The sequence below is a fragment of the Carcharhinus amblyrhynchos genome, chromosome 3 (genome assembly GCF_965287045.1).
Source record: "Carcharhinus amblyrhynchos chromosome 3, sCarAmb.v2.hapA, whole genome shotgun sequence".
NCBI classification, from domain to species: Eukaryota; Metazoa; Chordata; class Chondrichthyes; order Carcharhiniformes; family Carcharhinidae; genus Carcharhinus; species Carcharhinus amblyrhynchos.
In genome coordinates, this window is record NC_137326.1 from 51319497 (window position 1) to 51336752 (window position 17256).

Below are 17256 nucleotides of genomic sequence, written 5' to 3' on the forward strand. Positions count from 1 at the left end.
GGGAGAGATTTCTGGTCGGACATATGACGGAAAGAAAGTTGGAGCCTCTATCATCATCATGCATAGCTCCAGATTACAACAGATATGTAAAGGCATGTGTTGCCGTAGCAGCTAGAACTCCCTGTCTGAACTTTAATGAGTCCATAGTAGTCATGATGTGGATGTGCCGGCGTTGGACTGGGGTAAACACAGTAAAAAGTCTGGTGTTGTCAGACTTTTTACTGAACTTTAACGCACCACTACTTTTTACTCTTTCTGACCTTGGGTACTGCCTGCTCATTAAGCCATGACCCTTCATCTGGCCTCATTAGTAAAAGATAATCAAAACCATTGTATCCCTATGTCTGCCCTCGTCTGAAGGTTATGATTCCTACTGAAGTCTTCCACTGTCATTATAACACCTCGCTGTCAATCACCATTATTATATAATTCTAAAAAAAGGGCATAAAAAAATCTGGTTAATAACCAGGAATAAACAGTTCAAGAATGAAAATAGCTTATAATTATATGTTATCTTTAACATAGCTTATAATCAAATAAAGATTGACACTGAGCCAAAGAGTCAAACAAAAAATTGGAAATGACCGTAGGGAAGGAAATCAGCTGTCTTTACTCAGTCCATGTGACTCCAGACCCACAGCAATGTGGTTGACTCACAACTACCCTCTGTCATAGCCTAGCAATCCAAGCCACTCAGTTTAAGGGCAATTAGGGATGGGCAACAAATGATGGTCTCACCAGCAATGCTCACATCCCATGAAAGATTCTTTTAAAGAAAGAAAAATATTCAGAAATATGAGGAAAAGTTTGATAAGGAGAGTCACAATGATGGAGAGGCTTAGAGAGGGAATTCCAGAACTTGGGGCCTAAATTCACTCGTGGTGGGATGACAGAGTGAGGAGAACACAAAAGACCAGAATAGAATGGGAGAAGTTCTCGGGGAGAAATTGAAGAATTTATTCTCATAGAGAGGGGGACAAAGCCATGAAGAGATTTGAACAGGAAATTGAGATTTTAAATTCAAAGAGAAAATGCTGGAGAAACTCAGCAGGCCTGACAGCATCTGTGGAGTGAGAGACAAACTATTTCGTTCCAAGGATTCTGTCAGACCTGCTGAGTATGTTCAGCATTTCCTGTTTTCACTTCAGATTTCCAGCAAACACACTATTTTGCTTTCAGTTGAGATTTTAAATTGGAGAAAAATAAACTGGGGAAAAATAACGTTAAGTCACCGAATATAATGGTGATGGGTGAGTTGGAAATTGGTGCGGGTGCTCAAATAATGCCGATCTAGTTCAAAACAAAGAGATATGCCACCACTGGAATTTGCTGCTGTCTACGTGTGAGGTAGCATGTTACCTGCTGAAGGGGAAAACGAGCCATAGGACTATCTCTTCAGTAACAGCTCTGCTGATATTTTGTCTGTCGATTTTTGATGTGTTATTGCTGTGCTTAGCAGCAAGGCTTGACTTCAGCTATCAGCAGCTCCGATAGAGCAGATAAACTTGCTAAACAAGCTGCAATTATCATTCCTGAAGCAGCGTGTTGCTGGCAGTATACACAGGAAACCCAGTGAGTTTCATGTTCTGGGCTGCCACAAGGTGTGTGGCATTTGCAGACCGGTCAGGGTTGGCAGAATATATAATTACAATTGTACTTTTGCATGCCTTGTCATTCAAGCAACTGCTGTTCATTTTGAGAACCTCTATAGTTATTTTAATTTATTTTTAGGATGTGGGTGTTGCTGACAAAAATCAGCATTTGTTCCCTGCCCTAATAGCCCATTAGAAAGTGGTGCTGGGCCACCTTCTTGAACTACTGCAGTCTTTGTGGGGAAGGTACCTCCACACACTGCACAATGACAAGCTATTTGACTGTGTAAGGCATTGCCAGACAAGGTCAATCCCAACCACATTACACGCACTTTTTAGAACAGCAATCAACAGAAAGAATCTTGCCTGTTTTTTTTAACTCTTTCTTCTTTGGCCAGTTTTATTATATTCTATCCTCTGTCCTATAGCACGTTACCCTGGCTACCCCAGAAAGCTTATTAGATTCCTAATTCAACTTCATGCTTGTTACCTTGGGGCCACTTTGTTAGGGTATTGACGTATTTCTTTATTATTTCAGGGGATGTGGGGTGTCTCTGGGAAGACCAGCATTTGTTGCCCATCCTCAATTGCACTTGCACTGATTGGCTGGCTAGGTCACTACAGATCATTACAGAGGACAGCTAAGAGTCAATCACATATTGTAAAGATGGCAGATTTCCTTCCCTAAAGGATATTAACGAACCAGATTGATTTTTACAACTATTGATGATAGTTTCATGGTCACCATTACTGAGACTATCTTTATAATTCCAGATTTTATTAACTGAATTTCAGTTCCACCAGCTGCTGTGGTGGGATTCAAAGTCACATACCTAGCGCATTAACCTGGGCCTCTGGATCACTGGTCCAGTGACATTACTACCATATCATCATCTTTCCCCAAACTGCAGACTCATATTAGGAGAATGAAGCCAAAGAAGAAGAATCCCATCCTCCAGTGACCTCTCCAGGTTCCAACAGTGGAATAGTTCCACTGGCAGGACTGGATATTGGCTCACAAAGGGAGGAGAGGAAATGAGAATTTTTTTTGCAGCGATTTCTAACAGTCTGGAATGCGCTGCCTGAAAGAATAGAGGAAGCACATTCAATTTCAACTTTCAAAAAGGAATTGGACAAATACTTGAACAAGAAAATCTGCAAAGGAATGAAGTAGAGGCAGGGGAGTGGGATTATATGAAAAGCTGTTGCTACAAGCCAGCACAAGCATTTTGGGGCCGAATGGCCTCCTACTGTGCTATTAGGGCCTATAATGTGCCATGCTGGCATATCAGCTGCTTGCCTCTCTGCAACCAAATTCAGGAATGTGCCTGGATGTAAGTGTATATATTCACATGTTCAGCTTCAAGATAGTATCTTCTACTGAACCAAACCTTAATTTCCTGTTGAATTGCTGAACAGAGTTCTGCTTTCCGTGCGATAGCAGGACATCCACTAGGCTACTGAACCAAACACTCTAGTCCATGAATTACCTTGGAGTTTCTTTCATTGTGTTGCTGCAACTTCAATGAAAATAAGGCAGCAACCCCATTTCTGAAAGTAAGTGTGGTTTCCATTGCTCTTCTACTGACCTTGCGGTGATGCAACAGGGCAGCTACATGAAAGCTCTGGGGCCCTCCATGTTGCAGACACTTGTATGTCAGACCAGCTGCTCATCAAATGGTTAACCTAGGGCTTCATGTAAGCAGCTTCAACAAAAAGATGTACCCACCATGAGGTTGATTCTCCTCCCATCAGTGTAGTAAATGACTAGTTGACACATGTCAAGACTTCTCCCTCTCTGCAAGCCACCTTTGTCACAAATTTGCCTCGCTGCTTGGTATTAGCCCTTGCATGTGGGCTGGAGGAAGCCTTTGCATTTTATATTTAGGAGTTCCCAATCGCTTTTGGTCACCTGACTTGTACGTCATCTACCTAACCTTCAGTGGGTATTTGTTATTTCTGAAGATATCCTTCAAAACGTGTTCTGTATTATTGTGTAGAAAAAATAATTTAATACGTTGTTCATTTCAGTCTCAAGGCAACTGATTCAACCAGTTGAAACTAGGTGATTGTTTTGGAGGATGATTTCTTATTCACTCCACTGTTCAATTAATCAGGTTAGTTTAAATATTGTGAGACGAAGTTCAGTGGCCATTTTGTTTTTCTTTCTAGCAATATACTCAATGGATCAGCTGTCTGTGTGTACAAGATGGCCGACATTATACTGGCCTTCAAAGGAGAATTTGCACACAAAGAGGGCCCTGACTACAAGTGGGTGACCTATCCAGGACGTGTCCCCTTTCCCCGCCCTGGAACGGTGAGTAACACGCAATTTCTGAAGCAGGCTGCATGTGCAGCATCCAGTCAGCAATGCACTATGGACAGTATCATTAATAGGAATGTGCTTCACTACTTAAAATTGAAATTCCTTTTGCTCTCACAACCTGCTGTCAGTCTGGACAAATTTTTATATGGGCGGCATGGTGGCACAATGATTAGCTCTGCTCCCTCACAACGCCAGGGTCCCGAGTTCAATTCCAGCCCCGGGTCACTGTGTGGAGTTTGCTGACTCTCCTCATGTCTGTGTGGGTTTCCTCTGGATGCTCCAGTTTTCTCCCACACTTCAACAGATGTGCAGGTGGATTGGCCATGCTAAATTGTCTCTTAGTGTCAGGAGGATTAGCAGGGTAAATAATAGGGTTATGGGGATTGGGCCTCGGTGGGATTGTTGTTGGTGCAGGCTCGATAGGCCAAATGGCTTCCTTCTGCACTGTAGGGATTCTATGTTTTATGATCATTAACATTACTATACAGTTAAAAGTTGTGAAATAAGAAGATAAGAAAACACAGGAAGGAAAAACAAACCATCAAACCCAATCAATTTAATATTCTCTTGCCATCCTTTCCATTGATTGCAGAAGAGAAATAGGGATCACCCAGCATCAGCAGTAACATTGTGTTTTTAGCACTGCAAGTCATGAGCTTCACCTAGTCCGGGCCTCACTGTCAGTAATGCAATCTTTCAGATCAACTTAAATTGTCCGCTCAAGTGAATGTAAAAGATCGCATGGAGCGATGCAAAGACAAACAGAGACTTTCTCTGTTGTTCTGGCCAACATTCATCCCTCAGCCCACATCAGCAAACATAGATGAACTGATCGCTTATTAAGCTTGATGCTTATGGGACCCTTTTACACAGCAATTGGCTGATGGCTTTGCCTACAAGGGCGATGACCCTTTTAACAGTAATTCATTCCTGAACTTGTGAATTGTAGTATAGCTTGATTACAATAGGACTGGGAAGCCATTTGAAATGGAAAAACAGGTGAGTGTTTTGGGTGGGACCCTTCATCAGAACTGGACAACTAGCTATTTTGTTAATTTAAAACCCTAATCCAGGGGATAATGCTGTCACAAACATAAATCCTTTGACAAACCAGCTGTGTGCTGATCAGGATTAACCACGTTGGTTTAATGGGGAAATATTGATCAGGATACTTGGAGTTTTCTTTGTGTTAACAATAGTTGTGCTTAATAAGTCAAAGAGAAGGGTCTTCCATGGATCATACATCACATTTTCAAAGCAAGTTATCTTGGAAACTTCATGTTGGTTTAGTTTATACCATTATTCAGGAAATGTTGAATCCTTGGTGGGATTTTCAGCAGGACCTGAAAGTGCACAGTCTCTTGTCTGTTACAATCTTATTGTTCCACATGTCATTTCCTTCCAGTGTCCCAGCAGCACCTATGGGAGCTTTAAGTCAACCCGTGAATACCCAGACGAAGCAATTTTCTTCATCCGGACTCACCCACTCATGCATGATGCGGTCTACCCTGTGGGTCACCGGCCAGTGCTGATGCGAGTCGGGGTGGATTATAAGTTTACTCGACTCACTGTGGACCGGGTTGAGGCTGTGGATGGACAATATGATGTGATGTTTATTGGAACAGGTGGGTAGCATGATAACCTTTATAAAATCTACCTAACTCACGCTCTGAAGCACCTGTTAATAATGGCTTTATAAGTTAAGTTAGCACCTTACTAATTAATCAGTTGTATGAAAAGAACTGTTTGGGGTTTGACTCAACTCCTCACTAGCAAAATAATTAACATCAAAACCTTCCAAAAAACTTTACAAAACTGTAACATCATGCACAAGATTCAAACCTCTCAAGCAGGCCAATCAATACGTATCAAATATAGAACCATTGAATCCCTACAGTGCAGAACGAGGCCATTCGGCCCATCGAGTCTACACCGACAACAATCCCACCCAGACTCTATCCCTGTAACTCCATGTATTTACTCTACTAACCCACCTGACACTAAGGGGCAATTTAGCATGGTCAGTCAGCCTAATATACTTGTGCTTTTTGCAGGAAATGGTAATTGGATAGATGATCTCCCTCTGGTAAATGCATGAGTTTTAGTCACTGATCTTGCCAGTGTATTATTGCAGCACATAAAGTGCATGTGTGCCTGTGAGCGTGTGTGCTTGTGTGTATGGAGGGTGGCGGAGTCATTGCCATTCCACACCCTTTGGACCCAAGTATCCCACTGGACGTCAACCCAATATTCAGAGACCTGAACTCTGACTTTCTGGTAACCAAGACAACCTGCCTATTCTTGGTGTCCCAAACTTTCCAGCCTTAGCATTCAACTCGCCCAGTTTTTGTTCTGTGCTTTGCAGCAGGTGACTACTACCTCACAGCCAGCAGATGAGGAGTCTTTCACACTAACCATTTGATTGGAAGTTAAAAACCAGTGGCTTCAACCATTGTGCCACCAAGATTACACAAAGCAGTTAAAGTAATTATGAAACATCACCTATAATCCCTGATGAATTGTGACTGCATGCTGCAACTCACAATGGCGGCCACTTTTGAAAGAAACAAGATTCTGAAGGAGCTTGACAGTCAGAATGCTGAAAGATTGTGGATAGGGAATCTAAAGCACAGGGCCTGATTTTACCATCACATTGTTCCTGATTTTGGTGCAAAAACTTGGTAAAGTTGGACATAAGGCGAGTAGTGCGATCTGTGACCGCCTCCACGCCCATTCCCCCTTTGCCAAGCACCTAAAATGACCGTGATCGGGACCATGCCTGAAATGGGCATGACAGCAATTTAAATGCATTTGCATGCATTTAAATTGACTTAATGGACCGGATGCCCAAACTTACCAGCATTTCCCCCCTTTACCACCGCATTCGCTCATCCAGATTTGGCATGAAACAGGCATGGTCCATAAAGGTCCAATTCGGGCATTCTAGCTTCTGAGGAGGTAAGTTCAGAACTTCTGGCAGCTCTCTGATTCAGATCAGTAGTGCTGGTGATGGTGGTGGGTAGAGGGGTGTGGGGTGGGGGTGGGGGAGTGGGAGGTGGGTCAGATGGCTCTCTGATGGGGAGGGAGGGAGGCGGGTCAGATTCTCTCTGATGGGGGGAAGGGAGGTGGATCAGAGCACTCTCTGATGGGGGGTGGAGTGAAGGAGGGGGTCCACTGCCACTCTGCGTGTGATCGATGGGGGGGGAACAGGGCAGGGGGCTGTGATCAGTCTGGGTTGCAAGGGGGTGGGGGGATAAGGGGGACAGTTATGTTGTGGGGGTGAGGCAATGTCTGTGAAGGCCAGGGAGGAGGCGTTATCAGACCCAGGAGTGATGTGGCAGGGGAGTGGTTTTCTGTTTTTTTTTACTGCACATGCACAGTTGAAGGTGCCAATCAGAACTGCACTGTTTTGGACATGTTAAGCCCCGCCCAGAGGCTTCTGCAGCGTGATTCACGATTGCTGGGTTTTTTTCAGGCAGAGTGCTTATGGGGGCGCCAGAGAATTGGTCTAAAAGTTGGATCTGAAACCAGATTCGGCACTTAGAATCAAAATGGTAAAATTGGGCCCACAGTCTCAGGATAAGGGGCCGAGATCAGTTAAGACTCAGATGATGAGGAGTTATTTCGCTGAAAGGCGGTGAATCTTTGGAATTCTCTGTCCCAGAGGATTAAGGATGCTCCATCGTTGAATAAGTTTAAAGTAGGGATAAACAGATTTTTGGTCTCTCAGGGATCGAGGGAATGAGGAGTGGGCAGGAGAGTGGAATAAGAACCCTAGATCAGTGGTGATCATATTGAATGGTGGAGCAGGCTGGAGAGACCATGTGGTCTACTCCTGCTCATATATCTTTTGTTCTTACCCCAATTGATGTTTCTAGAGTATGCAGAAATTGCTTGTACCCTTGCTTGTGCTGTCACTGTAATTTTACCTCAGAACATTGTGACTGTCTCAATTTCAGACCAATGTGGCCATATCAACAAATATGGTTTAAAAACATATCAAATTTGTAAATCTCATTTTGCTATTTTTTGTTGCACTATGCAGTAAAGTAATTTAGCTTTCCACCCTGGTACGTTTAAGCAAGAACCGTTTAATCAGTTCAAGAAAGGCTCGTGTGCTTATTTTGGATATTGATGAAAGCAGATAGGGCAAAGGGCCTGGAAGACATTGTAGTCTGGTATGTCTGTTCCTCTCTTACTGATTATAGTGAGACATTGAATCACTGGTACTCGCGGGCCCCACTTAATAAAACAAGAGTTGACAGTTCTATTCTGTTTTTTTACAGACACTGGGGTGGTCCTGAAATCCATCTATGCTCCCAAAGCAAACCTGGAGGTAGAAGAGATCACTCTTGAAGAGTTGGAGGTATTCCAGGTAAGTGGGAATAATTCCTGAGGTAACTGAATGGAATTAATTCCACATCTGATAGGAGCTACCAAGTGACTTTCAGTTCACTTCAGCAACTTTCATCCAGCTGCAGTGTTTTGAAAAGAGGAAGAATAGACATGAAAGGACATGTCAGACTAGCAAACAGAACAATGAGTATTTGTGCTGCAGCTGAGGTCAAATTGATCCAGGGCAACAGCATCAAATGATCTCATTTTACACCCGTCCCAATTTTCATTTCTAGAGTATAAGAAGAAATAACAAAAAGGGAAGTGTGAGGGAAGAGCCAGTTATTGTGAGGAATAAGTGTGAGGGGAGACCCAGTCATTAGGGATAAGCATGAGGGGAGAACCAGTTATTGTCAGGAATGAGTGTGAGGGGAGACCCAGTCATTAGGGATAAGCGTGAGGGGAGAACCAGTTATTGGGAGGCGAAAACTGGTTATTGGGAGGAAGTGTGAGGTAAGGGCCAGCCATTGTAAGAAAGTGTGAGGGGAAGCCAGTTACTGGGAGGAAATGTAAGGGGGGAAGCCAGTTATTGGGAGGAAGTGTGAGGGGAGACCCAGTTATTGGGAATAAGTATTGAGGGGAAGGCAGTTATTGGGAAGAGATGTAAGGGGAGACCTAGTCATTAGAAATAAGTGTGAGGGGAGATCCTGTCATTGGGAGTAAGTGTGAGAGAAGACCAAGTGTGAGGGGAGGCCCATATCTCTTGATTCCCTTAACATTAACAATCATAGTCTTAAATATATTCAACTTAGCAGTCACAACCCTCCTGATCAAGAATTGTAAAAACTCGCAATACTCTCAATGAAGATATTTCTTCTCATCTCAGCCATAAATGTGTAGCCAAACGGGCCATGTAAAATGGCGTTTTGTAAAGCATTCTGGGACAATTGGGCAAGAAACTAAACCGACAGGCTGCACTTTAAAGACAGAGACAAACAGGCTGCAACCCTGATGAGTGAATAAACAGGATATGGGCCATCTCCAGGATGAAAGAGACTTTCTGGTCACACTGTGTTGTGTGCCAGACATAGGGGCACCGTGAATCCTTATTTAGGAGGAAGGTATGTGACCTATGTGCCTCCAACACCTACAGACATGGCTGCTGGGGACACATCCAGAGATCGGTGTGGTAGCACCTGATTGGACTCTTATCGATCAGGGTGATCAAGCCCTGATCGATTACTTGGCAATGGCCAAAAAGGGGTGTGAAACCAAATGGGGTATAAAGGGTTCTGCACAACCAGGAATCCCAATGTTGGGCGCCACTGTTGCCTGCCGCACAGTCTGTTTTAACCCTTATACGGTGGACAAATAACTACGAGTAGACGTCTTGTTAGTACAACCAATATTTATTTAAACCCACACAATCAATAATCACCCACCCGACCAACAATAAGTTATCTTACAGGAAAATACTAGAATTCAAGTACAATACAAGACTTGACTTAAACTTTGCGTGACTGACAAGTACCCAAGCAGATATTGGCCTTTATCTCTGCGCTGGTCTTGGTAGTTGTCTGCGTAGTCTGGTCGTTTGATCTGGTGTGGCACTCTGGCTCTGATCTTTTTTCCTTCCTTCCTTCCTTCCTTCCTTCCTTCTCAGGTGTGGTGGCTCTCTGTCGTTGTAGCTTGTTCATGGGGTCAGAGAGAGAGAGAGATTCCTGGTTGTGCAGCACCCTTTATACCCCATTTGGTTTCACACCAGTTTCTGGCCATTGCCAAGCAATCGATCAGGACTTGATCACCCTGATCGATAAGAGTCCAATCAGGTGCTACCACACCGATCTCTGGATGTGTCCCCAGCAGCCACGTCTGTAGGTGTTGGAGGCACATAGGTCACATACCTTCCTCCTAAATAAGGATTCACGGTGCCCCTATGTCTGGCACACAACACAGTGTGACCAGAAAGTCTCTTTCATCCTGGAGATGGCCCATATCCTGTTTATTCACTCATCAGGGTTGCAGCCTGTTTGTCTCTGTCTTTAAAGTGCAGCCTGTCGGTTTAGTTTCTTGCCCAATTGTCCCAGAATGCTTTGCAAAACACCATTTTAGATGTCCCGTTTGGCTACAAATGATTCAGTCCTTACTCTGAGGCTGTGATCCCTAGTTCAAGAATCATGATCCAGGGAAAACAATCTCTTGGCACCTGTCCTGTCAAGCCTCTTAAAATTTTTGTGTGTTTGAATAAAACTACAAAATCAACTGACATCACAAGGGGCAGCACGGTAGCACAGTGGTTAGCACTGCTGCTTCACAGCTCCAGGGACCTGGGTTCAATTCCTGGCTTGGGTCACTGTCTGTGTGGAGTTTGCAGATTCTCCTTGTGTCTGTGTGGTTTTCCTCTGGGTGCTCTGGTTTCCTTCCACAGTCCAAAGATGTGCAGGTTAGGTTGATTGGCCATACTAAAAATTGCCCTTAGTGTCCTGAGATGTGTAGGTTAAAGGGATTAGTGGGTAAATATGTAAGGAAATGGAGATAGGGCCTGGGTGGGATATGGTCGATGCAGACTCCATGGCCTGAATGGCCTTTTTGTACTGTAGGGTTTTTATGATGCTATGAATGAGATCAGTATTCATTCTTTTAAATTCCAACAATATTCTGCTAAATCTCATTTCATAGAACAATCCTCCCATTTCAAAAATCAATTTACTGAACCTTGGTTGCACCTCCTGTGAGACCAGTATATCCTTCCATAGGCACAGAGGACATGACTGTGCACAGTAATCCAAGTGCGATCTCACCAGAACCCCATGTAAATGCAGCAAGACTTTCTTACCCTTCCATTTCCTGACCTCGCAATATAGGCCAACATGCCATTTGCCTTCTTATTTGTTTGCTGTACTTCTGTGTTAACTTCCTGCGACTCACTTAAAGGAACACACAAATCTGCCAACAATTAATAGTCTCTCGCCTTTTAAAAATATTTTTTCTTTTCCATTTTCTCTATCTGTAGTGATTTCAATCAAGCCATTGAGGATGGCCTATTAGGGTATGAACTCCCTGATTAAAGCTCCAATTGATGGGCCAACCAGGGAGTCTTTGTCTAGTACTTAACCAGGAGTGACAGTTCTTCTGACACTCCTGGAGATAAACTGCTAACTACTAGCACTCTGTATGCTGCTGTAGAGCTTGTAAATAAAAGGATTTTGGTGAAGCGACTCGCCTCCAAAGACTTATTACACTTCCCACCTGATAATTTCACATTTCCCACATTATTATCCATTTGTCACCTTCCTGTCCAGTCACTTAACTTGCCAATCTCCTCTTTGCATCCTCTTTAAATCCTGCTACTCCATGAGGAGTCTCAGTCATGATGGCTAAGGGTGTTACATAGGCTTCACAGTCCAGATTAATAAAGCCACTTGATTTAGGTAGCAGAAAGCTTGAGAAAACTATAACAGGAGAGTTGGAGACATCATTCGGTGGAATTGAGGTGGGGAATGTAATTCAGATTCTTTATTTTACGGAAAAATGTTCTGTAATGGAGATACAGTGTAAAGGAGCTGTATATTAAGGCAGTGTAAGAAAAATTCCTGATCCTAATAAGGACATTTCTTGGCAAATCACTTACACATTTATGAGACTTCAGTCAGGCAACCCGTGTTAGTGTGCTTGCCATGGGCTTGAACACTCGAGGGACTAGTTTGGCATGAGATATATCAAAAAAATCAAACTAGACCCTGCTGTGCTAAAACCTACATGAATGCCGACCACTGAATTACTATCGCCAGGGGATTAAATTGAATACATGCTTTTATTGAGAACCTTCTTTAATATTACTTTTTTATTTTATGTATTTTCTGTGGCTATGTGTGATCCTTCTTCTGAAGACTTGTGGGGCTGCTTTGCGAATTAGAAGCCTGCAGTTGACCTACTGACCATCTAATTGAAACGATGCCCAGACCATAGTGAAGTAATAATGAAACAGACTGTTTGTTTCTTTTGATCAGGGTTAAAGAGGAGGGAAATTCATCTCAATTATCTCATGTAGCTCAAATAAAATAAAGGGACAAAGAACTAGTTGGAAAGAGCCTTTGCATTAACCATTTGGTGTAAAGTCCTCTTTTCCGTGATATAAGGAGTTGGGAGCTCTGCACTCTGTCTGATGAAGAATGCAAGGGAACAAATAAGTAACAAAATTATGTTTTGTAGGGGAATGATTTTTTTTTACAAATGCATGTGATTAGATTAGCAATTTTTTAGGGACATAGGCTAGGTTCCCCTGTGGATGCAGTGAGTCACTCAAATCTCCTTTGGTGGGATCAGAAGATGCCCCAGTGGGAGGGCCATAAAATTCCAACCATAGGAAGAGGAGTAGGCCATTCAGCCCATCAAACTTGTTCCGCCATTCAATGTGATTATGGCTGATTGTCTACCGCAGTGCCACTGTCCCACACTATCCCCATCCCCAACATAGTTGGCCATCCTTAGTTGCGCTGAGGTGAGTGGTTTGTCAGGGTATTTCTGAAGGAGATTAGTAACATGTTTGGTGGTACATACAGGCTGGACTAGAAGGACAGCAGGTTTCCTTCCCTGCAGGACATAATGAAATGCTTGAGCTTTCCTTTTTCCTCTGCTTCTTCTCAGCTTTAAATAAAACGTCACAGGTACAGATTGATTGATTCATTGTTAATGTCATGGATATCCCCTTACTGTGCTTTAATCTCTCCTCAGGACAAGTCACCCATCACTTCGATGAATCTGTCCAGGAAACGGGTAAGCAGGCATACACTGTATAAGTATTTGTGATAATGCATGTTGGAATGATTGCACTGAATGTAAAATCATAATGTCCTGAGAGACAGCTCACAATAATTATTTCCTGGGAGTAACAGAGTAGGAGTTGCTTTCCATTGCCAACACAGTTCACAAAGCAACATCTACTTACGTAAGATTCAAGCTCAGACTCAAGATATTTATTTAACTCTCTCCAATAGTGAGGAGGATTGACATGACTTCACAGGGTCCAGATGTACATCATTAACAGCAACAGTTCTTGGAGAACAAAGGATATACTGGCCCACGGGGTGACTCATTTTTCTCAATCATGTAATTGAGCCACACTTTGATAGCTTCTACATGGGAAGTAGCCACCGGGCTGCATTACCTCAGGCCATGGCATCCCTCCAAGGGAGAGGGAGATGAGGCAGTGTTCAGAATGGTTGAGGTTGAGGCATTGATATCGATCCTCCTTCCTACAACTTCCCTACCCTGAAACGCCCACCCCATGAAACCACCTCCCCTCTATTACTTACTATTAGGGAACTTTGACTTGGGATAGACTATGATCCTGGGCCTCGACTGGGTTCTATCCACCTGTGGTACTGCTGAGCAAAAGGGCTGCCAGTTTTCAATAAGCTGGACCTCCCAGGATTCTGATATTGAGAATAGATCACCACTTGCCTCTCCACTGCCTGTTGGCTTGTGGTTCAGCCAACCAACCCCAAAGGAGGCAACAGAGATTTGCTCTTTGCTCTCCAGCGAGCGAGTGAAGCTCCCCCCATCACCTACATAAGATTCCACCTCCTGTGTGACTTGCCAGATCTTGCACGTCGTAGACTCATAAACACCCTACAGTGCAGAAGAAGCCATTCGGCCCATTGAGTCTGCACCAGCAACAATCCTATCCTCGAAACTCTACATATTTACCTTGTTGATACCTCTAACATACAGATCCCAGGGCACTAAGGGGCAATTTATCATGGCCAATCAACCTAACCTGCACATCGTTTGATTGTGGGAAGAAACTGGAGCAAACACGGGGAGAATGTGCAAACTCCACACAGACAATGGCCCAAGCCAGGAATCAAACCCAGGTCCCTGAGTTGTGAGGCAGCAGTGCTAACCACTGTGCCACCATGTCAGTGGAAAACCCTGGGCAAATTGTTCTGTGCCATTCTGCCCACTGGATTTAGTATCACAGCTATTTCTGGCTCTACACCCACGGCAACTAGGGATGGACAATAATTGCTGGCCTGGCCAGCGATGACCATATCCCATAAATTAATTTTAACAAAATACCTCCTCTATGTCAGAGCATGCTGTAGAGTAGGATTGATACCTCACTGACTGAGTGCTGCACTGTCAGAGGTGTCATCTTTCAGATGATATGTTAAACTAAGGCCTCAACTGCCCTCTCACAATGGCTGTGAAAGACCGCTCAACACTATTTTGAAAAAGAACAGCAACCCTGAAGCAAATTGCTGCAATTTGGGTCTCATTGCCAAAGAGGGAAGTGGATTGAATGGTAACTTTTGAGAATTTTTAGGGAAAAAAAAATCTGGGCTATGCACAGTACCAGTAAAATTTAGGAAGTGACTGATGCTTTATCGAACTGGTCTTGTACACATTAAAATGGAACTCCAGTTCAGACCACTGTCAGTCATTCCCAAGATTCACTGATTTTTTTTCTTCTGGGTGGAGAAAGAGGGGGAGGACTATATTGACAGCTTTGTTGAAGAGTTGGCACGAGCGTAATGGGCCTAACAGCCTCTTCCTGTATTGTATCATTTATGGTCTGAGTAATGCCTTGAAAATAATTGCCAACTCTGCTTTTCATTGCAGCAGTGGCTGTACCTTGGCTCAAAGAGTGGCTTGGCCCAGGTCTCCTTGTACCAGTGTGATTTGTATGGTAAGGGCTGTGCTGAATGTTGCCTGGCACGGGATCCTTATTGCACCTGGAATGGAAGCTCCTGCAGCACATACCTACCCAGCATCCGCAGGTTAGTCCATTGCTGCGGTAACTTGTTTGCTTGAATATTGTTTGTATACATCATAATTGCCTGAACGTGTAAAAATCCTAACATTTCTACATCATAATTGTGTTCCAGCACCCCGATTACCCCTAAGTACCCCAGTATATCACTGAGCACCATATAGGGTTGAAAACTCGTCTCTGGATTGTCTTGTACCCATGTGAAATCTTAGACCATTAAGTTGTATTCATCAAGTGAGGGATGAGACAGATGAAAATGGAACACCTCACATAGCAGCATGTACTCCCAGATCAGTCAAAGTATGGAGCCTCAGTCTTAGAATGAAGTTCTCTTTCAATGCCCGATGATGTGCTGTAACCCAACCCCGAAATACACTTCCTCCTACCAGAGGTGGAATGTTTTTATTTTACACACAAGCATTCTGAGTGGCCTAATGGAGAGGACTAGTTGGTCCAGATTAGGGGTTCTGTATAAATGGCATGCTCTCATTAGGAACTGGGTGGAGACCACTCTGCAAAGAGCTTTTACATGTAAAGTACAGCAAAGAAACAGGCCATTCAGCCCAACTGGTCAATGAATCTTTATCCAATACACCCATGCACACGCACACGCACACACACACACACACACACTCTCTCTCACACCTCTTCATCTCAGCCTTTCAGAACAACTTTTTATTTGTTTTTCCCTCATGCGAAATTTAGAATCACTTTAAATCCATCTGGGAAATTTCCTCAACAAATCCATAGGGTAACAAGTTCTACATTCAAGCTATTAAAACAATTGTTTCAAATTCCGTTCTGGATTTAGTACTCCATCAGGCTTGGACATGTTTTGAACCAAGAGGTAAAATGAGAACATTTTTATCACCAGGGTACATCAAAGAGTTACCAGTTATCCAGGTGCTACTTAGCTGCATAGACACAACAGCATGCCATGCCAAGCATGTAACAGGACACCCACACATTGAGAGAGCACAACTTAGCCTAGACAACAGATGTGCTACCATAGCCATGAAGGACATTGCAAGTTCTGCGTAGGGATTTTTGACCATCATTAAGTGTCCATGATTGTAACACAGGATTCATGATAGGGACACTATTGTTTCATGTGATTCAAAATCTGGACTAACATTTTGAGAATTATGTGAATACATCAAAAGTTATACCTCAGCTATTCACTGAATTTCCACAGTGCAGGACAGTCCTTAGCCCTTCAACAATATAACACCATATAAGATGGAATGCTGATCAATGGATTGTATTGTACCTTATGCGAAATCCTAGACAATTAAGTTTGCATTCATCAAGCAAGGGATATGACAGATGAAAATGGAGTGAACCTTATATGGTGTTAGTGTTCAAACTTACATACTGGTGTTATATTGGTTTGTTATGTGCTCCAACCTATGTGCAATCCTGCAGGTGAACTATCAGCCTGACGTGATGGTGCGTGTCAGCTGCCGATTTCTAGGATGGTCCAAAAAAATTATCAACTAAAAAGAACCATCCACTGAATTCTAAACGAAAAAGCTCGCCTTCTGAAGATAATAGTTTCAAAATCTGTCAGTAACTTGTATCTAGTAATCATCACTTTGTGTAAACCACCTAAACCCCTCCATTATATTCCTGCCTGTAAATCATTCCCAACATTCAATTTTCCATATAGAACCCAGACCAATTCCTCAGTTAAATTCCAGTCTTTAGCTCACCCTTGGCCATTTATTACCATTAATGTATTCTATTTTAAACACCTCAAAGTCCTAGATTAGATTTCCGTTTGTAAATCTCCTGGGAATCCATTCTATACATAAACATCTAAATCCCCCCATTATATGTAATTATTACTCTATAATTTCACCACATAATGAGACTTACTATCTGTGAAGTAAATACTATGGATTGGGCAGCTTTCAAAAGCCTTCCTGAGGCAACAGATTTGGCCATTGACACAAGGCATCTGAACTTTTAGCTGTTGGATACTGTTCAAATAAACCACAGGATAAAAGAGAGCGCTTTGGATTGAGACTTCAATGGGTTGCTGTTGAACCTGACCCCCTTGCTGGTATGTTTGCTTGCAGAAGACACACTCGACAGGCTGCTCTGAATGGAGACCCTTTGACTCAGTGCTTCAACCAGGGAGGTAAGTGTCACCAATGAACCAAAAGGTCAACCCATTCATGAGTGTAATCATTGAAACTCTTGCATTTAAGAAGTGGTCTGTCAAA

The 17256-nt window shown here is 43.1% G+C and overlaps 1 protein-coding gene across 1 annotated transcript in view; it reads left to right on the forward strand.

The window, feature by feature from the left end:
- The window catches only part of sema3h (sema domain, immunoglobulin domain (Ig), short basic domain, secreted, (semaphorin) 3H), a 156260-nt gene that overhangs the window by 125560 nt on the left and 13444 nt on the right, over positions 1-17256 (forward strand). The window contains exons 10-15 of the mRNA XM_080183995.1: positions 3765-3909; positions 5324-5543; positions 8205-8293; positions 12988-13029; positions 14878-15035; positions 17110-17171. Of these exons, the coding sequence (XP_080040121.1) occupies positions 3765-3909; positions 5324-5543; positions 8205-8293; positions 12988-13029; positions 14878-15035; positions 17110-17171 (716 nt within the window). The remainder of the gene's footprint in view (positions 1-3764; positions 3910-5323; positions 5544-8204; positions 8294-12987; positions 13030-14877; positions 15036-17109; positions 17172-17256) is intronic.